The following is a 26,639-nucleotide window of genomic DNA, read 5'->3' on the forward strand; positions in this document are numbered from 1 at the left end:
GCTCTTGGGGCTGAACCAGCAGGCATTTTCCCTCTGCTGGTGGCTTGGGTCCCAGAGCTGTGGAAGCCCCGACTTGCCTCCCTTTGGGCTGTGGACGCACCGACTCCTCCCTTTTGGGCTGTGGACGCACCGACTCCTCCCTTTTGGGCTGTGGACGCACCGACTCCTCCCTTTTGGGCTGTGGACGCACCGCCTCCTCCCTTTTGGGCTGTGGACGCACCGACTCCCCCCTCTTGGGCTGTGGACGTTCGGGCTCCCCCCACTCAGGCGTAGGACGTTCGGGCTCCCCCCACTCAGGCGTAGGACGTTCGGGCTCCTCCCACTCAGGCGTAGGATGTTCGGGCTCCTCCCACTCAGGCGTAGGATGTTCGGGCTCCTCCCACTCAGGCGTAGGATGTTCGGGCTCCTCCCACTCAGGCGTAGGACGTTCAGGCTCCTTCCGCTTGGGCACTGGCGAGCTGGCATAGGGGCATCCTGACCAGTCATGTCCCCCTTCCTCACATCGCCCGCACCAGCTCGGTGGCACCTCGGAGCAGTCCCTCCAGCGGTGATCCACCTCTCCGCACCAGGTGCACCAGGGGAACAGGTTCTCTGGCTCCTCTGGCCGCTGTTGCAGTTGTGGTTGGGGCGGTGGGAGCAGCAGTCTACCTCCCCCTGCTGGTGGTGGAGACTGAGGCGACCCCTGCTCCTCCCTCTCCTGATGGACAGGGCAGTGGGCCACGAAGTGCTCACCTCCGCAGATGGGGCATCGTTGGGGTAGCTGTCCGAGGGGGTACCAGGGGCAGTTGGTGCGGGAATGCCCAGGCTCAGCACAGCAGTAACACCCGGGCTGCTGTTCCTCCTCCTCCTCACCTTGGAAGGGGCAGATCGCCACCGTGTGTCCTTGGACCCCACAGGCCATGCACCAGCCTTGGTCCTCGAGGCCCCCGAGGAGGTCCTCCAGGTCCCGGCAGCCGTCTCTCCAGCCTTCCATTTTCCCCTCGGGGTACACCAACCAGTCCCATATTTCTCGGGACGGTGGGGAACCCGGTGGCAGTGGGGTGGCTACTGCTGGTTGGGGTGACCACTGCTTCTGCTGCTTCCTGCAGCTCTTTCTCCCCATCCCTCTTCTTGCTCTTACTTTTTTTTTTTTTTTTTTTTTTTTGTAATCCAGACCCCTCCTGGTCTGACGCTTGGAGGCGCGGCTATCCCACGAAGACACCATGTGTCACAAAGACGGCCAGAGTGGGTGGCGTCAGACCAGAAGCAGGAAGGAATACAAACACAGAGACTTGGATTTTGGTTAGGCTGAGCGCGTGATCGCGCTCAGCATTTAATAAACAGACAGAAAATAAAAGGTTTGAAACAACAAAAACACAGGACACGGCACTATACGCCAAAGTAAAAAGACAAACAAAACGCACTAAACACAAACGGTGCACGGAGACAAACAAACACGGTGAGTACACACTTATCTTTACTTTTACGATCTTTAACTCTCCTCTCTCTCTCTCTCTCCCGTTCTCCTCTTCCGAACACCTAACCACAAGTGACTAAAACGTGCATCTATATATACTGTTGTGCTGGGATTCAATTACTAATTAATTACTCACTTGAATCCCAGCACGTGAATTCATTACGTGCAACCCCGTGCCACACATTATACACATTTTATCTGCACGTGAAGTGATGTGCCATCCTCGTGCCTAAATATAATTATACACTTTAAACACACGTGAAACACAGACCCGTTTATATCCCGTGTACCAATCTATACACCAACATTAACATACGCACGCATACATACACAAAACACACAAATGCACACAGGGGCGGGGCACTTTGCCACAATTAGTTATGATGCTCTTCTGTTCATTTCTTTTTCATTTACCCCCAAAAATGAATTTCAGCAACAGTGACCCCTAAGCAAGGGGTCTGACTGTGGTAATAAAGAGCATTGAATGCTGCAACTCCAAGGTAGCATATACAGTGCCTTGCGAAAGTATTCGGCCCCCTTGAACTTTGCGACCTTTTGCCACATTTCAGGCTTCAAACATAAAGATATGAAACTGTAATTTTTTGTGAAGAATCAACAACAAGTGGGACACAATCATGAAGTGGAACGAAATTTATTGGATATTTCAAACTTTTTTAACAAATAAAAAACTGAAAAATTGGGCGTGCAAAATTATTCAGCCCCCTTAAGTTAATACTTTGTAGCGCCACCTTTTGCTGCGATTACAGCTGTAAGTCGCTTGGGGTATGTCTCTATCAGTTTTGCACATCGAGAGACTGAAATTTTTGCCCATTCCTCCTTGCAAAACAGCTCGAGCTCAGTGAGGTTGGATGGAGAGCATTTGTGAACAGCAGTTTTCAGTTCTTTCCACAGATTCTCGATTGGATTCAGGTCTGGACTTTGACTTGGCCATTCTAACACCTGGATATGTTTATTTGTGAACCATTCCATTGTAGATTTTGCTTTATGTTTTGGATCATTGTCTTGTTGGAAGACAAATCTCCGTCCCAGTCTCAGGTCTTTTGCAGACTCCATCAGGTTTTCTTCCAGAATGGTCCTGTATTTGGCTCCATCCATCTTCCCATCAATTTTAACCATCTTCCCTGTCCCTGCTGAAGAAAAGCAGGCCCAAACCATGATGCTGCCACCACCATGTTTGACAGTGGGGATGGTGTGTTCAGGGTGATGAGCTGTGTTGCTTTTACGCCAAACATAACGTTTTGCATTGTTGCCAAAAAGTTCGATTTTGGTTTCATCTGACCAGAGCACCTTCTTCCACATGTTTGGTGTGTCTCCCAGGTGGCTTGTGGCAAACTGTAAACGACATTTTTTATGGATATCTTTAAGAAATGGCTTTCTTCTTGCCACTCTTCCATAAAGGCCAGATTTGTGCAGTATACGACTGATTGTTGTCCTATGGACAGAGTCTCCCACCTCAGCTGTAGATCTCTGCAGTTCATCCAGAGTGATCATGGGCCTCTTGGCTGCATCTCTGATCAGTCTTCTCCTTGTATGAGCTGAAAGTTTAGAGGGACGGCCAGGTCTTGGTAGATTTGCAGTGGTCTGATACTCCTTCCATTTCAATATTATCGCTTGCACAGTGCTCCTTGGGATGTTTAAAGCTTGGGAAATCTTTTTGTATCCAAATCCGGCTTTAAACTTCTCCACAACAGTATCTCGGACCTGCCTGGTGTGTTCCTTGTTCTTCATGATGCTCTCTGCGCTTTAAACGAACCTCTGAGACTATCACAGTGCAGGTGCATTTATACGGAGACTTGATTACACACAGGTGGATTCTATTTATCATCATTAGTCATTTAGGTCAACATTGGATCATTCAGAGATCCTCACTGAACTTCTGGAGAGAGTTTGCTGCACTGAAAGTAAAGGGGCTGAATAATTTTGCACGCCCAATTTTTCAGTTTTTTATTTGTTAAAAAGGTTTGAAATATCCAATAAATTTCGTTCCACTTCATGATTGTGTCCCACTTGTTGTTGATTCTTCACAAAAAAATACAGTTTCATATCTTTATGTTTGAAGCCTGAAATGTGGCAAAAGGTCGCAAAGTTCAAGGGGGCCGAATACTTTCGCAAGGCACTGTAACAGCAAAGACTCACCTCTCATTAACTAAGAATTACAGAAGAACACACAACAACAACAATAATAGCCTCAGATCAGATATTTAGCAAATGGCCAGTAACCACAGTAATATCTTTTGTTTTGGCTGTTAAAAAAAAAAAACAGCACTATACAAGATTTTACAAAAACAAAAACCTTGAACCCACTAGATGCTAACTGTACCGGAACAATTATTTTACGAGGTGCTGACATGCAGGAGGACAGCAGGGACTCACAACTACAGCAGTGTCGGCTTAATCGACAGATACTCAAGGTCTGTGTTTAGCAGTGTTAGGTAAACATTGGTAAGCGAATGTTAAAGGTTTGATCATGCATTCAAATTCAATAACATAAACACTCATAAAAAGTGTCACGTGTCACAGGAAGTCCGGTCTCTGCTTTTTCTAGACAGCACAGAACAATAAAGAGGCAGATAAGGCTCTGTGTTACTCACGCTGGAGCCCCTTTCTCAGAATGATCTCCAGGAGCTGGCAGCAGGAGGAGAGGTGGGGGTTCTCATCTGTCACCGGCCTTCCCTCTGCCTGCATGTTCAGGATACACACTGCAAACATCAACATGCTTTTATTATTTCAGAACCCACAGGATACACTATGAGCATTCACACAGTAGTTATTCCACAAAGGACAACAGATAGTCGATTAACACATGAACTCCCTAAGAGATCAAGTGTGTTGTTTACGGCTATCCTCGTGAGTGAAATAACCACAGCACTCAGTGATCGCTCATGGAGTATTCTGTTTATATAACAAGTGTAATGTATGGAAAAGAAAGTCTGTTTAAACCTATATTAAATAGTTGAATTCAGAGAATTCCTTAGATCTGCATCCGCTTATTGTGATTCACCCATCATTCTATTATTGGGTTTGAAATGAATGTAAGGTAGATTAAAAAATATTCAATGCTTGATCATGAGCACATTATGTGTGTGTGTGTTGAATTTAATTTAAAGTGCCAACTATTTTACCCCTGATTTTCTCCAATTTAGAATGTCCAATTATGTTACCTCCGTCCAATCCCATGACCAAGCCAATTGCCTCTTTACACCCAGGAACTCGAGAGCAGATGTCAGCAAGCTACCATCTTCTGGAGGACAAAGGCCAACCCTGCAGGTGTCCGCTTGAGCTCACCAGGCACCTGGCCAGTAGGGTCACTTCCGGTTTTGTCTCCCTAACCTGCAGGAGTGCTAGAGCCAGATCAGTGATTTCACACAGCCAGGACGCTCCTGACTGTATGACTCACCCAGCACACCACACAGCCGTGCCATTACCAGGTGAAACTCTCGAGGACCCCTTAGTATGGGTGTTTTCCTTCAGTCCTTTTTAAAAGCTGCATCTCTGAAGTATGGTGGTTTTAGAAATGACAAGGTAATTTCTGTCTCCTCTGCAACTGTGGGAACTGCAAGTTAGTAAATAGAAAACCTTTAAAATCAGTTTCAGAGGTTCATAGCTAATTTTTCAAACCACATCACTTCCGAAATCTAGTTACCACTATGAACTGTCTTGTGTTTGTTTTAGTGTTACAGTGTGTTAGATCTTCTGCATGAGAAACAGTAACTAATGAAAGGTCTGGTCTTATTAGTTTCTGCCCAGTAATGTTAACTCTGGCCCTCTGCCTATCTGAACAGGTTCTGCACAGTTCCTGAAGGACAGTATAATGTATTTAGTTGTGCTAGGGCTATTTTGCTCCACATGATAGTAAATATGTAAGACAAGATTTTTTGTAATCATCGTGTCCTGTTCAAACAAACACATGTTCTAGTACATTTTTTTTTAAAACATGATATCATGTACTACTCTAGGTTCTCTGTTTGCAAGCCATGTTTTCAGATAGCGTTTCACTTCTTTTGGTTATTTCATATAGATGGGGCAAATTGTCCCTACCTCTTCAACGGCTTCTTTCCTGTCATTAACCAACTAGCTGTCTCCCCAACTCACTGACATGCTTTCAGCCAGTAACATGCTTTGACACTGCTGAAGCGAAATGATCCAGGACATGCAAGAGTAACACATATTCCTGAGTGCAGTACCAGATATCATTTATTAAAGCCTGTACAACAAATGAAAGTGTTTAACAGGTGAGACTGATGGAATTATTTTGTTAGCTACAATCAATTAACTGGAGAACATCTAAAAAATCTCCCCCATAGAACCTGTTTTGTTTTTTAAAGATTTACTGGGAAATAAAGCCCATTGAAACCAGAGTCTTATTTCCAGTGGTGTCCTAGACACAGAGCAATACACAACATTACAACCATAACACAATCAAACTAATAAAACCAAATACAAAACAATTAAAACTGGGCTAAACAGAACCAATAAAAAATTCTACTCGCAAAATCTTTTCAGTTTGAATGTTAAACTTGAGTAGCCATCAATTCTGTACAGTCTATTGCTATCTATTAACACAATTCAATAAATACATTAGCAGACTTGGCTATATACCAATATTTGCCTTGCCTGACTAATTCACCTACAGTCCTATGCAGCCCAACCTTAACTACACAGAAGTGCCTCAGCTCTGACAGAAACTCCCATAAATGACTACAAAATAGTCAGTTCTCGTTAAGGGTAGATTTGCACACTAAACTCCTCACATGCATGCATGTTAACAATCAGAAATAGGGCCTATTTCTCAAACTTAAATGTAATTATTTACTGTATTCTTTATTTTGCTCTTATTTGAATTTGATCTTATTTGCTATTGATTTTATTGTACTTTATAACTGCTCTTATCTGTAATGTGAGATTCTGTAATGTGATACTTTGTAACAATTGTAAGTCGTCCTGGATAAGGGCGTCTGCTAAGATATAAATAATAATTTCCAGGCAGCTAGCACTGTCTGATGTTTAATCTTTAGATTTTAGTCGGTAGAAACAGAATTTCAGTGTCAGGTTCTTTAGACGTGGAATCTGCACATCACAATGCTGTACAGTCTCACATTGAAAATCAGTTTTGCCAGATCTAGGTTTGCAGTCACTGCTTTGTAATACACTTGAGGCTTGTTGTGTTTTTGAGATGGATATAATGGAGGCAAACAGCTTCTTTAATTATCTACAAAACTGCATGTCCAGTTGTGATGAATCTTGCAAAGGATTTTCTTAGGCACAAAGAGTTTATCATAACCTCAGGATATATGGAGGCTGTCTGTCTGTCATTGCACTTCCATTTTAGAGAACTGGTGATCCAATTGAGATGTAATTGCTAGGAACCATCTTAAGCTCAAGTTATGAGTGCATCATCATGTTCTTGAAGGCTGTCTGTGAGTGTAAATCAGAGAATGAATTAATAAGAGAACAAAGTAGTATTGAGATGTATTGTGCAGGTTGCAATGATGGGCATTTTCTGGGGATGAGGTTATTAAATTTGCTATGTCTTTACTGAGTTGTAATTGACATGAAAGATCAAACCCCTGTGGTATTTGGATCTTACATCTATGTGACACTTTACCACCACGTCAAAATGATGGATATAGCTTAAGGCTAGGGCTAGGTCTCTCTGTCACAAAAACACCACAAACCTTAATCAAGTGTTAAAGTTAAAAAATAACCCACTCCTTGCCAGTTGGCTTATCAGATACTGGTTTGCATATAGCTACCATAATAACAGGATGGTCAAAATAGGTATATAAAAGATCACTGAATGTCTGAGAATGTCTTTAAATAATAAAACATCATGAACCTCTGTTGTTCTGTCAAACAATACTGATTCAGCAGATTGGTAACAGGTGGTATTTCAATAAATGAACCACAAAAAATGTCGATAATGTAAAACACCATCCATGACCCGATATATTCGTTTTCTTTGTAGTATCATATTTCACACACAAAAAAAACAAAAAAAAACTCATGCAGTAGAAAATTATTAAAATGCTGTTTTTTGTTGTTTTTAACTTGTTTTGCGATTTGTACAGTATGCGCTTGGGGCATTACAGGAACTATGCATTCGTTTAAACGCACTGGTGGAATAATCAACTTATTCAGATCTGCTAATACGGCATTTTGGTAAACTGATTAAATATCTTGTGGACTGCAAAAAGGTCCCAGTTACTTCAAGCGTCGCTGCGAAATCCTTCTGCAGTGACACCGGTCTTTCACGTATTTCAAAACGTGCTGGCATTCACAAAAGCCTCACAGCTGTGCTATCTAATGTAGTGCCGGGTACACAAGCTGTAAATCCATGCCTACCTATTCACAGCCACCTGTCAGCATTCCTACACTGCCTCTAGTACCAGCTCGTACCACCACCAGAGCTGACTGCCGAACAGTGTCAGCTCCGGGCAGAGAGCACTAAGTTTGAGAGGGTATCTGTAGAATAAAAAAAAACCTTTTGGAACATTGAAAGCTTAAATGGTTTCCACAGGGAAAAACGACCAGTAGCGTGTAGTAATATAAAGTTTAACATACTAGTTCTCAGTCCGTATCTGTAGAGGACTCCTCGGCACTCACCTTTCAGAGTCGCCAACAGGGGTTCCTTCGGCGACATCGTCTGGTACTCTCGCAGTTTTCTTTCAGTTATCTCACAAGCAGCCCTTCGGAGAGCCAGTCACTATTTGATAGCGCACTTCCGCACACACAAGCTTTACATACCGGGGCACACCATCTCCGTAGCAACCGGGAAGGGGGTTCTGAACCAACACCCACAATTAATATATCGTGGAGGTGATTTGTTCATCAACAGTAGCGCGTTTATAACGGAAAACCATCCGATAACATTCTAAGAGTTCTTTAAAAAAAAAAAAAAAAATTAGATTACATCTGATGTGACTAGTTTCAGGATGAAAATAAAACTGATGCCGCAGCGACCCCAGGTGGCTGCGATGCTGGCCTGGGCGTGTTTTTGGAGTGTCGACTCAAACAGGCTGTAGTTACGCCACATTGAATAAATCATTGTTGCTATGGAAAGAGCAAGAAATGATCTGTTTGAAAATATAGCCTTATAAAACTTTGTAATTTGACAACGTACTTAACTACGTTTTTCTGACAATTTATTGACATGGTTAATCGGGTTTTTTAACTGTGGTTCACCTGAATCTGCTTTTTATGGCGCATTGGCTATATAATTAAACTATTCTTTGCAATCCTTTACCATTATATATAGTAAACTGTTTGCAGTAATGGTAACTAGGCTGGATACAGTTTTCCAGTAACCAGTTATTCTAAAGAATATTTAGTAAATAGAATATGAAATCTTAAGTTCAGCTATTGAGTTATGATTATTCTGTCTGCAACATTCTGGTGAATTTTCTTTATAAATTCTGGTCACCAGAATAATCCCAGGTCTTAAAGGAACGAGATATGAAGACAAGCTGGAAGGACTGAATCTGTGTAGCCTAGAACAAAGAAGAATCAGGGGGGGGCTTGCCTGAAGTCTTTAAAATCTTAGAAGGAGTTAACTCTAACCTATAGGTACAGTACAGAGACCATCCCAGTGAGACGAGTATTCAGGTTATTGTTCAACATCACAACACTGTTGCTGTTGCTTCCCTCCCCTGTTCTGCCCTCTTTTATTAGTCATTTAGCATATGCTTTTATTCAAAGCGACTTACAGAGACTAGGAGGTGAACTATGCATCAACAACTGCTGCTGCAGAGTCACTTACAATAGGACCTCGGTTTTACATCTCATCCAAAAGACGGGGCACAAGGAGGTTAAGTGACTTGCTCAGGGTCACATACAGTTAGTCAGTGGCTGAGCTGGGATTTGAATCGGGGACCACCCTAGCACTTTCTAATATATCATAAATAGTATTTTTTAAAATAGGTACTGTCTTTGAAGATATTTTAACCAGAAAAAAGCATTGCAACAGTCAATGTATCATTTTCACTAGAGTTATTATAGAACACATGTTTCTAAATATTTAAATGCTTACATGAAAAACAGTATATGCTAAATTGTTGTTATTTTCTCCTAACCAGAATGTGTATTTTCTTAATGTCGCACATGTTTTAGTTTTGGATACTGTGGCTTATGACCATTAAACTAATTTAAATGCCTCTGTCATCTGATCTATACAGCTACTGCCATCTGCTGGTCATTTCAGAAGGTATTTACACATGCGGATGACCTTCGATGCACAGTGAAAATTCATGTTATGGCAGGCATATGATCGTGGACAAGAAGGGAATGGGCTTATGAAGCACATGAACACATTATTTAGGTTACAGGGCACATCAAGTGTACAAAGAGAAATCTGAAATGTCAAGGATTTTACACTAGCGGTAATTATAGCTATTATCTGACATTTTGTCGCCGGATTTTTAAAAAGTTATTTGCTGCTTCTGCTCTGAGCCTGACTTCATTCAACCATTCAACTCAGCAACAGACTGAAGTAACAAATACTAAAAGAAACAACAATTCAATGACATTTCGAATAGACGCTTTTTTCAATGTCTTCAAATCAGTGTCTTAAAAAAGACTTCTAGCTGAAATGTTTGTCATTGAATTTTAGTTTGAGTGATTTCTTAATTCAGCACTATTGAGTGTTTAATAATTATGGATTATTATTATTATTATTATTATTATTATTATTATTATTATTATTATTATTATTATTATTATTTATTTCTTAGCAGACACCCTTATCCAGGGTGACTTACAGTCATAAGCAAATACATTTCAAGTATCACAGTACAAGTAATAATACAATTAAGAGCAAGATAAATACAATGACTTTGGTTCAAGCAAGTACAAGTGTGACAAAATACAATTCAATAATACAGCAGATAACAGTGTCAGTGATAGTTACATCAGGATATGATTAAATACAAAATACTACAGATTAAACACTTGGCAGATTACAGTACTCTGAAGTACAGGATTAAATGCAGTAAAATAGGGGGCAGATAAGAGCAAGTAAAGCACATTTAAGGAAGGGTGATAAGTGTCCCAGGGGAAAAACAGAGGAGTTCTACAGGTGCTGTCTGAAGAGGTGAGTCTTAAGGAGGCGCGAATGTGGTCAGGGACTGGGCAGTCCTGACATCTGTAGGAAGGTCATTCCACCACTGCGGGGCGAGGGTGGAGAAGGAGCGGGCTCTGGAGGCAGGGGAGCATAGAGGAGGTAGAGCTAGTCTTCTAGTGCAGGCGGAGCGGAGAGGTCGAGTGGGGGGTGTAGGGAGAGATGAGGGTCTGGAGGTAGCTGGGTGCAGTCTGGTCAAGGCATCTGTAGGCTAGTACAAGAGTCTTGAACTGGATGCGAGTGGTGATCGGGAGCCAGTGGAGTGAGCGGAGTAGTGGAGTTACGTGGGAGAAGCGAGGTAGAGAGAACACTAGGCGGGCAGCGGAGTTCTGGATGAGCTGGAGCGGATGGGTGGCGGACGCAGGGAGGCCAGCCAGGAGGGAGTTGCAGTAGTCTAGGCGGGAGAGTACCAAGGCCTGGACCAGGAGCTGGGTGGCATAGTTGGTGAAGAAGGGTCGGATTCTTCGGATGTTGCTCAGGAAGAATTGGCAAGTGCGTGCCAGAGTGGAAATGTGCTGGGAATAAGAGAGGCAGGGGTCCAGGGTGACTCCGAGGTTCTTAGCGGAGGAAGAGGGAGAGAGTGTGGTAGATTCCAGAGTAACAGAGATAGAGAGATCTGAGGAGGGGGAGGAGGAGGAGGGAAAGAAAAGGAGGTCAGATTTAGAGAGGTTGAGTTTGAGGTGATGCGAGTGCATCCAGGAGGAAATAGCAGACAGACAGGTAGAGATATGGGAGGGGATGGTGGAGTCAGAGGTGGTAAGGAGAGGAAAATCTGAGCATCATCAGCATAGAAATGGTATGAGAAACCATAGGATGCGATGAGGGGGCCCAGGGAGCGGGTGTAGAGAGAGAACAGGAGAGGACCCAAGACTGACCCTTGGGGAATTCCTGTTAAGAGAGGGCGAGGTGTGGAGGTTACTCCACGCCAGGTTACCTGGTAAGTGCGGTTGGAGAGGTAGGAGGAGAACCAGGCCAGAGCAGTGCCAGAGATCCCCAGGTCAGCGAGAGATGATAGTAGAATAGAGTGATCAACAGTGTCAAAGGCAGCAGAGAGGTCGAGGAGAATTAGAACAGAGGAGAGAGAGGCAGCTGGGGCAGACTTTAGTGAGTTGGTGACAGACAGGAGGGCGGTTTCAGTGGAGTGGGCAGAGCGGAAGCCAGATTGGAGAGGGTCGAGCAGAGAGTGGTTGGACAGGAAAGCAGAGAGCTGGCGGTGTACAGTCCGCTCGAGGGTTTTGGAGAGGAAGGGTAGGAGGGAGACAGGATGGTAGCTCTGGAGGGAGGTGGGGTCAAGGGTAGATTTTTTGAGGAGGGGAGTGATAGAGGCTTTTTTGAAGGCAGAGAGGCAAGGAGAGAGGTGTTGAGAAGGGAGGAGATGAAGGGAAGTAGAGCAGGAGCAGCAGCTTGAAAGAGGTGAGTGGGGAGGGGGTCCAGGGCACACGTGGTGGGTTTGTGACCCTGGAGCAGGGAGGAGAGGTCAGAGTCTGAGAGGGGCATGACGGTGGAGAAGGAGGGTGAGTTAGTAGGAGATGCAGTGGGTGTAGGGGTTGGAGCAGGAGGGGGTGCGGGGGAGGGAGAGGTGTTAAAGAGTTTGCAGATATCTGAGATTTTAGAAGAGAAGAAGGAGGCAAAGTCATCAGGGGAGATAGAGGAGGGAGGAGGAGGGGGGAGGGTTTAGGAGGGAGGAGAAGGTAGAGAATACTTTACGTGGGTTGTTAGTGGAGGCTTGGATTACAGATTGAAAATAAGCACATTTAGCAGAGGAGAGAGTAGAGGAGAAGGAGGAGAGGAGAGTGCGGTAAAGGTCTTGGCCAGAGGCTAGTTTGGTTCTCTGCCATTTCTTTTTAGCAGATCGCAGTGTGATTCTTGTAGAGCGGAGCGCAGAGAGCCAGGGTTGGGGAGGGGAGGGGCGAGCAGGTCGGGAGGTGAGGGGACAGAGGGAGTCGAGGGAGGAGGTGAGGGAGGAGAAGAGGGTGGAGGTAGCAGAGTCTACGGAGAGTTGTGAAAAGGAGTCGATAGGAGGGAGGGGAGAGAGAGCAGTGGAGGCAAGGACAGAGGGGGAGAGAGAGCGGAGGTTATGGCGAGAGGTGACAGTGGGGGTAGGAGGAGCAGGGAGAGAGGGGAGAGACAGAGAAAAAGAGATGAAATAGTGATCAGAGAGGTCCAGGGGGTGACAGAGAGGGTGGAGGGGCAGCAGGCCCTGGAGAAGGTGAGGTCCAGTTGATGGCCAGCTTTGTGGGTAGGAGGGGATGGAGAGAGACAGAAGTCGAAGGAGTGAAGGAGAGGGAGGAATCCAGCAGAGTGGCTGGGTTTGGAGAGATGGATGTTGAAGTCATCTAACAGGACAGTTGGGGTAGACAGAGAGGGGAGGGAGGAGAGTAGATAGTCGAGTTCATCTAGAAAGTGAGCGAGAGGCCCTGGGGGACGGTACAGTACAATTAGCAGGAGTTGACAGGGAGAGGTTAGTTGGACTGCATGAAATTCAAAGGTATTAACAGAGAGTGAGGAGAGATCGGAGGGGACAGAAAAGAGTAAGGAGGGAGAGAGGAGAAGACCAGTCCCACCTCCCCGTCCAGTGAGATGTGGGGTATGGGACAGGACGTAGAGAGAGGACAGGGCAGCAGGAGTTACAGTGTTATCAGGGGACAGCCAGGTTTCAGTGAGAGCAAGGAAATCGAGAGAGAGGTGGGAGGCAAAGGCAGCGATGAAATCAGCTTTGTTAGCAGAAGAGTGACAGTTCCAGAGTGCACCAGAGAGTGTGCGGGAGGGGGGAGAGGCAGAGGGATGAGATTAGAGGGGTTGGAGGAGCAGCAGCGGAGAGAGGGCAGAGGACGAGGGCGAGAGGACAGAACAGGGATGTTGCTATGGACACCTTGTGACCTTTTAAAATCCATATTGTACTGTGGCATGTTATTGTAGGATAACACAGTGATAGATAGATAGATAGATAGATAGATAGATAGATAGATAGATAGATAGAAAGATAGATTGTTCACAACAGTTAGCCAATATTTTGTTATTATCTATATATATACCACTATGATAGAACATAAGAAAATAAACACTAGTAGCGGATTGATCTCAGAACTTTGTCAAGTTGGGTCTTAAAAGAGTTTTTCTGCCTCAACAACGTGACTAGGTAACCAAACCCATACCCTCACCACTCTCTGTCTGAAGAAGTGTCACCTTCCCTCAACCGTGTGGAAGGGCACAGCACTAACATGTTATCAGGTATAATCAAAGTAAGACATTTTAAATACTTAAAATGCATTTGAAAAATACAGTATCATCAATAGTATACTGCATACATGAAATATTTTTGAAAATATATATTCTATTTATTATTTCAGCCATATTCAATGCAAGATGTGTGAAACACTTATTAAAATGTATTTGGTGTAATACAATTTATTAATATATTAATATAGTGAGTACATATACTATATTATAATCCCAGTGTAATGATGACTACATTTCCAAAACAAAAGCCACAACCAAGATGGCGACTGAATTTCTCCACTGTCGGCGAAATAATGTTTGCAGTTGGTGTGCACGGGAACAGGCAAGCGAGTTTTGCCAGCCTGACAGAGTACTGCAGTTTAAATAGGTCAGGCGCTGTTGCAGTGAATTGTGGCGTTTGTTTTTGTATTTTGAACGGTATTCTCAAAGGTGTCTCTCAACACCAGACTACTGCAACAGTAACGGGATATATCTGGATATTTAAGTAAGCATTTAACATTTGCAATAGATAGATATATATATATATATATATATATATATATATATATATATATAATTTAATAATACAGTGTAGGTTAGTGTTTGTGTCAACATTGAAATGCATTTATGTACATTTTAATTGAAGACTAAATTCACTTTTATGGTGAGAAACAAAAAGTATTATGCTTGTTAAAGGAAAAAGCTTGCATTAGTTTCAGTGCGTCACGCTAAGGATTCACATTTTTCTGAAATGCCATATGTATAGGTACGGAATGTATATTTTTTTCAGTACATCTAACGCGTAATATTTTAGAATGTCATTAAGTAATACATATAGCGTAATTGCAGGTGATAGACGCTGTTGTTATATTTTATTTACCAATCAAGCTGTTGTAACAGTTGTGAGTTATTTTTATTAGATTACGAGAATGTATGTTGTTGCGAGTACAGTTTGATTTAAGGTGGGTATTTTGCTTGTGGTACTTTAATTTTTTATTTAAGATTTGGGATTTCAGTTGCAGCTCTTCCGACCAGGTGTGCATGCAAAACTCGTGAAAGCACGGGGGTAAAATTGATTGTAGAAACCATTTGTGAGACTATTCTAATTTGTTACAGTGTGTACAGTGCTAATTAATGTGTTTGTGACCAGCATTATATATGATATTTTGTCTATAGACGTTCCCATAACTGCGTCACGCACTGTGGTGTGTGCAAAGGCTGTGTGCAGGTACAAGCATTTTGTGCTAGACTCGCTTGTTGTTTTATGTCGGGACCAATAATAATAATAATAATAATAATAAACCAGCAATGGAAACAAATTATGTCAACTGTATTTTTCCGCAAACTGTATTACATAAAATATATTAGGGCAGGATTTATTTTAAGTTCATTCATGGTTTAAAAGTATCCATTTACATTGGAAGATTTGGAAGAGATATTCTATTCTGTTTTTAAGCACCAAGTCAATATTGAGTTAGTAACCCACCTAGACTGGCTCAGGAATATCTGATATCAGATGATCGTTCTGCTTTATTTTTTTCACATATCCATTTTACTTCATCATTACAAACCGTTCTGTCATTATGTCCCTGTGGACGCTTGTCTGTTTTTTTTAATATATATTTTTTTATTTATCCTTGAGAAATTTGCAGAACTTTCAAAGATGTTGAAGGAGTGCTTGCAGTTTTTCATAGAACCTGCAAAGAACTTGAAGACAGTCCTGAAGGTACACATTTCATTAGAGTATTTTGTCTTAAATACGTAAATCAAGGTTTGTTAGAGAAAAGGGGGGATTAGCAAAGACAGAATGAGGATAATGAGGTAGAAAATAGTGAAACAAAAGTGAGACATGGTTTTGTATATTTCCTGGTTTTACATATTACAGAGGACTGATTTTTCAAAGGAGAAGTAAACCACCAACTGTAACACACTTTAACATCCTTAAATGAAATGCCTGTTTTTTTCTGTTTTTTTTTTAAATGAGCCCCCATATCTTTAGTCCAAAGAAAATAAAGAACATGTCCTTTAATTGTATTTGCTCCTTTGTTCGTGCTTCAGGAGACTCTAAGAAAAGTCTCGCGGCGTGAGAAGAGGGATGACCGGGTCCTGGAGGAGTGCCAGCTCTTCATCATGGAGCTGGCCAGAGAGCTCAACAGAGCCTGTGAGGTGAAGAGAACGCGACACACATTCCAATAAGTGCTGCACCCTCTGTCTGACTAGCCAATTATTGGTGCTGTGAATATCGACTTTTTTACGGCAATCTCCACTCTGACGAATTTCAACAAAAAAAGCGAAATTACTGTTAAAGCTAAAACCTGATCATGTTTAGTAGTTACCAAGCACAGGACTGGGTGACAAGCAAGTGTATTTAATTCAAGGGATGCAGAATACCAACAGCAGTAATATTTTTTACATGTATGTCTTTGTTTATTTTGAATAAATCTTCCTAACTATACATCCATCTTATTAAGAACTCGGACATACTGATCGGAGTTTGGATGAGTGAAGATACCTGGAGTCCTGAGGAGTGTCGTTGTTTTATTGTGGAATGGGCGGCACAGCTGGAGTCTAAGGTACACGTACAGGGAAATTGGGAGTAGGGTCCCACCAGGAATGGGTAGTAACATTAGAGCCTGTGTTTGTATACATTCCTTATATAAAAACACATCTTTTATCTTTTGGTGGTATCTTCCGGTTTGGAATTGTATGAAAATGGCGGCTTCAGGTTCGGTTTTAGTTTGGGAAAATCATAGCCATTGCATCCCTAGTTTAAATGGAACCTCTGAACTACAGCCTATTGCATAATCAGGGATAAGAACATTGTGACTGATTTCAGAATTTCTGTTTCTGTGTAATAGTTTACCTCCAAACGTTGTTGTTTTTTCTTAAGAACACCCCTGGTCCTTACATTTTGGACATGTGGAAGTTCACTGTCGTTGATGCAGACATGTTTGCTGTTGCTGCCTTTCACAGGAGCTAACCTTTTTGTGGAGAGATGATGATTGTGATGTATTTTGTCACCAGCAAAGGCTTCAACAGACGCACGGTTGGCCGGAGAAAGTGGATATCTCTGGACGAGCTGTGGAAAAGCAGAGAGAGGGGGATGAGCGAGGTGTGGAGGAGGGTCAGCGCATCATTGCAGAGTGGGCAAGAGGGCTGAAGAGCACATCTCAGGTACTGGTGGGACAGAGGTAGAGAGAGTGAGAGAGCTGGAGGAGACATACAATGAGAAAACATAGCATCTCAGTCCGTAAGGCAGCAGACATTCATTTCAACACAGAGATACGACTTTGAAAAATATTACCATCTTTATCATTTTAGAAACAGTGCAGTGTAGGCAATATGACTGAACTGTAGCAGCAGCATTCCCCTGTGCCTAATAATTTTATAAACTACAGTATCTAGAATGAGACAATATTATAGAAAATCCCTTAATTCTGTGATTTGTAGTATCTTGTATTAAGTACACATTCAGTGTCTTAGGATAACCTTATTAGTTCATGTTCAGCGATATTTTTATCATGCAGTTTTTTTCTTAAAGGTGTTTTCTTACTGAATGGTTGGTAGTCGTTTGTTTATACATTAATGTTAGCATTTATAGTCAGTGTTTTTTTGTTTTCTTTTAATATAGTGATATTGGCATTCATAATCATAATGTTTTGTGTTTAAGTAGAGTGAGTGGCATTTATACTTGTTTTTTAGTTGAAAGTACAGTTGTGTAGGTTAGATTGTTAGTGCACTATCAAACTGTTTTAATATGCTGTGTTACTGATAAATTAGGTTATATAAGACAAGCTTTAAATCACCCAAAAGAAGCTGCCTACACAAAAATATAAATGTATCCACTCAAAGCTAGCCTCTAACTTGTTAGACGAATGTGTTCAACTGTGTCCAAATGAGTAGGTGGCCTAAGTGAAATGCTTCTCCCCCGATGTTGATTATTAGCACAGAAAAAGTCATATTTACAAGCAATTTCTTAATGTTGAGGTGGCAAAATGCAGCTTTTATCACACCCCAGCCTTTTCAGTTGAGCAGTATAGCTGCTATAACCCTTACCAGAGTACATGACCATGACGATCTGCCAGCCTGGTGCCATTGGATTGCCCTTTCCTGTGCTGGAATGATGCTGTCCTCTACTCCTTCCAATAGCGCTGCGTGTGGCCTGGAGAGAGTGTGGCCCTGATTCTGGAGGACCTGGAGATGCAGTGGAAGCGTGGGCGCCTCCCCAACCTCATCCCTGCCATGGAGTTCATCATGTGGGCCCTGCTTGTGGAGGACGTGGACAAGGTACCTGGACCAGACTGTCAAAGTCCATCACTGTCTACATTTCAGAATACTTCATGCTGTCTCCCCCCTCTCTCTGTCTCCTTTTCTCTTTGGGTCATATTGAGGGACACCACAAGTCATTCAGGATCATTCATTGAGAGTGAGTGAAGTCTGAATATGGGTCTTTCTCTCCTCTTTCTCTCTCTCCACTATTCTCCGCGTTTCTTTCAAGAAGAACAAGTCATGCACCAAAACACATCTCTGGCCATATTAATGATACAGACCACGCACTTTGACAGTTGGTACACAGCTGTATTCTACAATTCTCTCAACAGTTACATTACATTTGGTATTCAGTCTCACAGGACACACCAAAATATAATTTTACCATATCAATCCATTCAGACTACACAGCAGCTTCCACTTACATACACAGAGTACATTTGTATTATATACTGATGCACAATGAAAACGCAACAGTCTAAGTTTTACATCAGTAGCTCATTGGGCACATACATAATGTTATTTACATTTTAAATAGTTTGTTGATTGTTAGTAGTATTGTTCCTTTGGATAACAAACCACTGAGCTCAAGTCATGTGATTTCATAAAAACGCCATGGGCTTAGTGTTTGGTATTTGAGTTGAGTTAAAATTGCCAAAATGAGTTGATTAAGAATCTGTTTAAATAGCCATTTGAAAAGACATGATTTTAATTAACACAAGAACAGCGAAAGATACGACCATGCCCCACTTGAGTAATGAAGGTCACCTGGTTGCTATCGGCATGATTGAAGGTGGCCTGTCTGTGAGAGAAGTTGCCTGGAGAATGAGATGTTAATGATACAGATGTTCTGCTTCAACAATCAGCAGACTAGTCCAGAGAAACCAGCTCTGTGAAGGACAGTCCACGTCCTGGAAGGCAGAGGGTCACCACACCGGCCCAGGACTGACTGTTGCATTGTTCAAGCCCACCGGTGGGGCAGTTAGAAGTGTGATTATGTGGGGAGGAATCTCCTTTAACACAAGAACGCCTTTGGTGCAGATTGAGGGCAGCTGTACTGCTCAGTGATACATTGACGAAGTCCTTGAGGCAACAGTTTTTCTGTTCCTGCAAGCCAATCCGGAAGTGTCGATTTTCCAGCAGGACAAAGCAAGACCACACAGTGCTAGGATTACAGTTGCACGACTTCAAGAAAACAATGTCGTGGTCTTGCCGTGGCCAGCTTTTTCTCCTGACCTGAGACCAATAGAACATCTGTGGGACTAAATCGCCAGTGCCATCCACAGGAGACAATCGCAACCAGACAACCTTCGCCAGCTGGCTGCAGCTGCACAGGAAGAGTGGCAGAACATCCCACAGCAGTCTATCCAGAGGCTGATCAGGTCTATGCGTGAACGCTGCCAGGATTGTGTTAATGCTCAGAGAGGTCATACCCGATACTAACTTTGTAATGTTTTCATTTTGACAGTGTGTCATGTTTCATACTAAAAACTTATCGTGATTCTTTGATCTGTATTTTTGTTCAAATTTTCTGTGATTTCTGTTTTTAAAATATTTGATTAAATCCATTAGACCTGAGTGTTGCGTTTCTTTTGTGCATCAGTATATATTGTCATATTTTTGTCCTTTTATGTTTTAGGGAACTATTCCACAGATTTGGCTTTCTACAAAGCAAAGATCCCGGAAAAGTGGTGAGTAAGGAGAGACTTCACAGTGCAGCGTATTTTGTACTCAACATTTGATTTAACTCTATTCCATCTGATAAACCCTGATAGCTTTCCCTACCCTTTTGTCAGTATAATACACTGCCTCATGCAACAAAACATGTGATTCTAGAAATAGTATTTACATTTAAAGGGCACCTGGTGACTTTTATTTATTTGTCTATTGTCACATTCTTATTTTTTCCAGGTGTATAGAATTTTATTTAGGCTTATTCTTGCAATTTCTCATTTTCGGTTATTTTTTCCTACTTTTAAATCATTTTTTATTTAATGTGAGCAACATTTTTCAACAGCTTCAGTCTTCTGTTAAGCTTTGTGAAATGTGATAAATATTATAAGGTGATTATTGATTTTACAAAGCTGGTCTAGGTCTCAGTAATATTCAAAGCAGGCTCACAAAGTACAAGGGCCTCTTTCAAAAAAATATATATCTCAGCTTTGCATCATTTTCATATTTCTTGTTTGGAAATAAGCTTTATTTAAATGTCTGCCAAAAGTAATTTCTGTTAGGTTTAATGTGTAGGCAAACCTGTGATTAATCCCTTTGAAGGTAGTTAATGAATATTTCTCCGTGTTCATTTATACTTTCTTGGGAGTACGGCACAGAAAATTGGGTTGATTTTTTCTGTGCCTATTTGAGCTACTGAACCCCAGGCAAAGCTGTACCCTTTTAAAAGCTTACCACAATATATGTTTAGTGTTTCCAAGCTTTTCATATGGTTATACTATGCATTTGCCATATTTTACCATGGCTAGCCATGTTAATATGCTTTACCATGTTTTCACTATGATTCATTATACTTTGCAATGCTTAAACTATAAAGGAAGGAATATCAGCCTGTCCATCTTTTAGAATGCTGTATTCATGGGTGAACATTTTTTTCAAATGAACATTTATCATTATACTTACAAAATGCTGTATATGATACAGTAAATGTATTTGTTTCCTTTGTGATTTACCTCACTTTTGTATTTATGTATGTGGTATTTAAATGAACATTTTTCATAACAAGAAATAGACGATATGAAATATTTAAGATAGTATATAAGATAAGTTTAGTGAATGAGACTCTGTAACAGGCTGGCTTGTGGTGGATGACGTCAAAGCAGGAACAGTATACAAACACAGGACTGTGTGGCTGCACCGTATATATTTATTTAACGCATATAAATATACAAAAGAAAATGGCTCGATGGCCAAAATAAAGAAACACAAACAAACAAAGGATACGATTACCTTCAGGATGGTTCACAGTAAGTAGCAATCGTTTTGTTCCTTTAGTTTACATGCAACACGTCTCGCTCCAACTCAGACTCGCACACTCTGAGAGCGAGACCTTATATAGCAGGTGGTCAAGAGCTAATGAGACAATTGGTGATCATTTATCTTCTGACCACCTGCATTCCACCCTCTCCCTGTTGAATCAACACAATATTAAATAGCGGACGGCTTTCGTCCGCCTGCATGTAAACACACACAAAATACAATATTTATAATGAAACAAACAAATGAAAACACCAAAAATAACAATAGAGAAGGATGGGGCACCCCGTCACACACACACACACTAAGTGCTGTTTAGGTCTAGTTTGGACCATGCTAACCTTAAATCTGTTCAGAGTCAGCCCAGGTCTTGACCAGTTCAGGTCCAGTCTTAGTCCCAGTTTCCATCATGTCAGTGACTAGATGTAAGTTATTTCACAGATGATGAAAGACAAAAAAAAATGTGTTTGAAAACACATACATCATGTTTGCAGTTTTTAATAAATTAGTTTTATAAAAAATGAAACTACACGTAGAAAAAACAAAATAACCAACGAAGCTTACTTTCATAACCGTGCCACAACTAATACAAACTTAATTTATTTCTTGCTGACACGCACACGAACAACCATTAAACAAGAATAAAACATTTCTTTGATGTCAACCTTTGATCTTTTGGTTGAATAATTCTACTAATCTGCTAGCAAAAAGTGGTTGTGTGGCGTTGACGCGAAGGGGGAGTGCAGGCAGATATATTGTTGATTAACGAATCCACAGTTCGTGCTACTTATCTACAGAAAACTGTGAATTTGTTAACGAAACCACAGAACAATTCAACAGAAACGCGAATACCATTTTATTAGGCAGCAATCATTTCAACAATTAGTTCATTTAATATTACATATTTTAAACGTAACACTTAGAAAAGAGCTTGTGATTTAAATTTAGCATTTCATATTGTTTGCTAAAGGTAGGGTAATACAATTGTACATTAACAATGTAAAACTTTTTTTTCATAATTATAAATTTTGACAAAGTGTCTTTATTAACAGTATAACTTTGAACATAGTTCTGGGTTCCTAACACATCTTTGGTGGATAAAGCACGCTTAACAACAAAGGGTGGGTTTAAACAGGACGATACCAGCATGTTTCTTTTCCCGCTGTGTGCTTTTTCCAGTGGGAACACGACTTTTAACGAACAATACAAAACAAAAATAAACCCTAGCTCATGTTTTGGCGCGCCAACTAAACTTAACTTTAGTCAGACACTAATCCAGTTTACTGACTTTAAATATAGATAAATCATAGATTTAATATACTTCGCTTTAACATACACCGCATTCAGGTCTATACCCAGTTCCTTACCTTCCCACAGGCAGCTTTGAAATCTTTCCTTTTATACCTGCCTGGCTTGTTAAATTACGAACAGGTGTAATAGTTTAACTGATTGATTACCAGTCAACCAGTGTTCTTGGATAGCCATGGCATTCTGGGAGATGCCGTTTTTTATTCCTCGTTTAAACAGTAAGAACTACATCTTTTTTTTTTTTCACTAACCAAAGCAATTTCATCATCACTTTGTAAACCTCCATCAATTAGATTTAAACTCGGCTTTTGCATTTCGTTCCTGGCTATAACCATTGTTCAAACAAGCTTAAAGCCCACTTCTGTACGTCTTGAAAACCGAACACTTGCAATGGTATTTAGGGTTGCATCTGTTTAGGTTTGGCATAACAATCAATAACATTGCTCTCTGTTCCCGGTTCACATTCCCTTGTTTTATGCATTTTTATTTTTCTCATGCCAGTTTCATGTCCTAGATCTAAAGCACAGTGCTCGCTACTATCTTCACTTACAACAGACGCTTTTGTCTGTGTAAGTGGGATTTCAACATTGTAGCAATGTGAAAGATAAACATTTTAACTGTTTGAGCTAAGCCTAACAAAGGAGCGAAAACCAAATCCAATTACCAAATTAACAATCAATTGAATCTCATTATGGAGCAGGTATCAAATGGGAAGAAATGTTTTAAGTGGCATAAACAACTAAAAATGTTGAATTGGTAAGAAAAATAATCCAGTTTCTCGTGCCTGACGGAACTCGAAACGGTGAATTCATTTTACTGATTCAACACTTCTCATTGTTTTATCCCTTACATAAATAATATTATGACACCTGTAATAAGTTTTGTAATTTATACCCTTGTGACTATGTACATGGTCATCAAATTCTGTTCATTTTTATGGATTCTATATTGATTTAATGAAATGTGCTTAGTTAATACTGTGTTGTTTTTTTTCCACAGATGCTGCAAATTACATCCCTAACACAGGTAAATCAAACCAATACAGCCTTTAGTTGCAGTTGTTGATTTCCACAAGTTATCAATCTATTACAGGTTTTTAAATGCCTCTTCTTTTCTTCTAGTCTGGAAGTGGATCCGCAGTGCATCAGGTACTGTTTCCATTTGCTTTGGAGTGAAACTCTCATGAGGTCTAATTCAAGTGAGCTAGACTGCGGTGGATATAAATACTGCTGTGATTTAATGTTTGGACCTTAATTGGTTAATAGCACCATATTATACACTGATGGAAACATGTGCCTGCAAGACTGAGCTTTAATGTCTTCACATTTGTTTATACATGTTCTGTGGCTACCTCTAATCAAGTTGAGATTGTACTTTCTCTTGCACTCTTTGTATGGCAGACCTGACTTGCTTTGCTCGTGGGTCTGTGAAAGCAAAAGTGAGCAAGAAATACACTCTAAACTTGATTAGAGGTAGCTAGGTAAACATATACAAATGGAACGACCTTTAATAAATTTGATATGTTAAACATTTAAAAACTTGGCCCCATTTAATGCTGAAATAGAAATTTCAGAACAAGGCCAAAGTAAGTTCTATTTTACAACATTCATATGATAACACTGCAACACTGTTATAGCCAGATGTAAATATAGAACAGATAGTTTGCAACAGACAAGTGGCTTTGATTACGGATCATTCTCTCTTCTCCAGATGATGTGACTTTGGACCCTGATACAGCAAACCCTGATCTTATCCTATCTGAGGATGAGAAACGAGTGAGATGTGGATACGAACGTCAGGACCTCCCAAACTATCCAAGGAGATTTGATGGCTGGTGGTGTGCTCTAGGCAGGGAGGGATTCACCTCAGGAAGACACTACTGGGAGGTAGAGGTGGGGGGATTGAGAGACTGGAGACTAGGAGTTACTAGAGAGTCTGCACAGAGGAAAGGGTACAAGTCATTAAACACAGAGTCAGGTTTCTGGACTCTGAGGCTGGAGAGGGGCAGTGAGCTCAAGGCTCTTGCTGTCCCCTACACGCCTCTCCCTGTGAGCCTCATTCCCCAGAAGGTGGGTGTGTATCTGGATTTTGACGAAGGGCAGCTCTCATTTTACAATGTGGAAAGGAGATCTCATATCTACACTTTTAGCGACACATTTAATGAGAAACTTTATCCACTGTTTGGCACTGTAGACATTGCCAAAGATCTGGTAATAAAGTCTTCTATTAACTTTGCAGAACACTACTATTGTACAGGGCAGTGTTTATGGTGTTGAGCCTTACTGGTAGGATAAAGCAAACACAGCAACATTTCCACACTGTCCAATATAAACATAACAAAAAAAAGAGTAGGAAAAAGCGCACTGTAAAAACTAGCTTTGGTTTTAATGAACTGTGTCAAATTGCTGCTTACATGGTTGTTTAACACGTAGTAGTTTAATGTATTTATAGTGTTAAGGACAGGTTTAAGATGCCAGGAAAATATTGTTATATTACTGCTTGTATCCTGAATGTATGTCTGTATTAATGATGTAATTTGTGATCAATAAATAATAGAGTTGAAATTGTTGACTACCGGATGTTTTTCTTTATGACAGAAGATCATGTGGGTCAATTCCATCTTCATAATGTTTCCATTCCAGTGTCTGAATTGGCCAACAATGGCCATGTTTACAGTGACTTTTGGCACCCAGAATGGAACATTCTTTTTCTAGAAATGTGATGTCATCATACTGTCACCGTGCTATACTTTTCTAGATTTAGGTTTTGGAAATACGTGTTACAGAGTGTTGCTCAGCTTAGCTTAAAAATCATAGCATCAATCCCACTGTTGGAAAGTATTTTAATACAAAGTATAATTATAGTAGTGACAGCCTTTCTTTGTAGCTATTCTGATTGTCACATTGTTGAGTAACACTAAAGCAAAGCACATATAATAGTATATAGTTACTTCAATTGAATTACTGTAATAGGTTTTGGCATTGGTACATCTTTAGCACAGCACATTAACAAATCTCTTTTGTGCTATGAGGAAATCTTAATGGAAACATTTAACAAATACAGTAATTACATTTCACCATCAGAATAAAAGCAGAGATGACAAGTAGAATGCTTCAGTTACATCTGCTGTAGACCTTGATGGCCACAGTTAGGCAAGTAGAATTGGAATGTTTCTGTAATAGAACTTACAAAAAAGTCATTGTAAACACCATTTTTAATGCAATATGTGTTTGATTGATTGCATGGTTCTCTTGATGCATGACCTCCAAAATATTAGTATAGCCCTCCTTAACTACCATAAAATGACACCCACTGGCACATACTTAGAAGTTTCTTAACCGATGATAAAATAAAAAAAGGACAGGGCCATGTGGACTTTTTTCAGGAATAATAGCCTTAATGTCATAGTGTGCTGCCTCTGTTTTTGTTGTAAACCTAGCCAATGCTGGTTGAACATGCCAGTGACCTTGAAGTAGTTTGTATCTGCAGAGTCTGTCGGTAATGTATCTGATTATCTTCATCTGCATTTAAAAGAGGCATTTCATCCTATACCTCTGTCTGGTACCCTATAGGCAGTCTGTGGCCATCCAGCTGACCAGCATTTAATGAAGTAAATATCAAGTATTTTAACTATAATAGATAATTACATTTTATTTAAATGAGTTGCAAGCATACTATATAGGCATTAAGTAAGGCTCTACTTCATCAACACTGATAAAGGCTTTCTGAAACCTCTGCTTTACTTGATCGAAAAACGTAATTTTGGCAGAACACGGTAGTTCTAGAAATGGGTAAACTGGGACAAAATATTATTGTTTCATCCCAACAGTGGGCTGGGCTCAATCTTTAGTAATGCAACCCTGTAGTATTACAATGTGCTGGATCTGGCTCCCCCCCCCCCCCCCCCCCCCAAACATGGAGCCCCATTCCAAAAGTCACAATGTTCCAGAACCTATGCAGTTTATCGGTTTTTCAGCAACGGGTTAATTGTATTTTAATGGATTTTAAATTACTGAAGCGGTGATGACCTCAAGGCTTCGTGTCCAACCACCCCTTGACCCAGAAGCACAACCAGGCCCTCAGAAAGTGACCTTAGTGCTCTATTCCTTTCCCACACCTTTTAATTAGATGCTTTATACTGTAATTTAATATTCCATTAAACCTGGCCTTTATCTTGCTATGCAATTCCTAAAGATGGCCCATAGAGGAATGCCTAGGGCCTTTTTGCAGCATCATAAGTTGAGAGAAAAGAACCCAAAGCCAGAC

At 41.0% G+C, this 26,639-nt stretch overlaps 2 protein-coding genes across 3 annotated transcripts in view; one reads left to right on the forward strand and one right to left on the reverse strand.

Moving 5' to 3' along the window:
- si:ch211-250n8.1 (uncharacterized) overlaps positions 1–8,438 on the reverse strand; it is a 31,812-nt gene extending 23,374 nt beyond the window's left edge. The window contains exons 1-2 of the mRNA XM_034928656.2: positions 8,081–8,438; positions 4,069–4,176 (exon numbers count right to left, since the gene is read on the reverse strand). Coding sequence (XP_034784547.2) covers positions 4,069–4,176; positions 8,081–8,117 — 145 coding nt within the window. The 5' untranslated portion in view covers positions 8,118–8,438. The remainder of the gene's footprint in view (positions 1–4,068; positions 4,177–8,080) is intronic.
- A 5,682-nt stretch (positions 8,439–14,120) lies between these two features.
- LOC117423296 (butyrophilin subfamily 1 member A1-like) lies at positions 14,121–24,937 on the forward strand. 2 transcript variants are annotated; one of them, XM_034038841.3, is made up of 10 exons: positions 14,121–14,313; positions 15,461–15,534; positions 15,867–15,974; positions 16,280–16,381; positions 16,833–16,982; positions 17,958–18,095; positions 19,717–19,768; positions 23,373–23,399; positions 23,495–23,521; positions 24,084–24,937. In XM_034038841.3, exons 2-10 carry the CDS (start codon positions 15,472–15,474, stop codon positions 24,647–24,649), a joined length of 1,233 nt encoding a protein of 410 aa, XP_033894732.1. In that variant the 5' UTR covers positions 14,121–14,313; positions 15,461–15,471; the 3' UTR covers positions 24,650–24,937. The 2 variants fall into 2 exon arrangements, with proteins under 2 accessions (XP_033894732.1, XP_033894731.1); XM_034038840.3 differs by having other exon boundaries at positions 14,122–14,313; positions 15,451–15,534.
- The last annotated feature ends 1,702 nt before the right edge of the window (positions 24,938–26,639 follow it).

The sequence above is a fragment of the Acipenser ruthenus genome, chromosome 17, assembly GCF_902713425.1.
Source record: "Acipenser ruthenus chromosome 17, fAciRut3.2 maternal haplotype, whole genome shotgun sequence".
NCBI lineage: Eukaryota > Metazoa > Chordata > Actinopteri > Acipenseriformes > Acipenseridae > Acipenser > Acipenser ruthenus.

What these genes read in the sequence shown, in the direction of transcription:
- LOC117423296 (XM_034038841.3), top strand. Translation starts at nt 15,472, where the DNA reads ATGTTGAAGGAGTGCTTGCAGTTTTTCATAGAACCTGCAAAGAACTTG. An exon ending in ACTTGAAGACAGTCCTGAAG is followed by an intron (nt 15,535 to 15,866) that starts GTACACATTTCA and finishes TTCGTGCTTCAG; the next exon opens with GAGACTCTAAGAAAAGTCTC. An exon ending in AGCTCAACAGAGCCTGTGAG is followed by an intron (nt 15,975 to 16,279) that starts GTGAAGAGAACG and finishes CATCTTATTAAG; the next exon opens with AACTCGGACATACTGATCGG.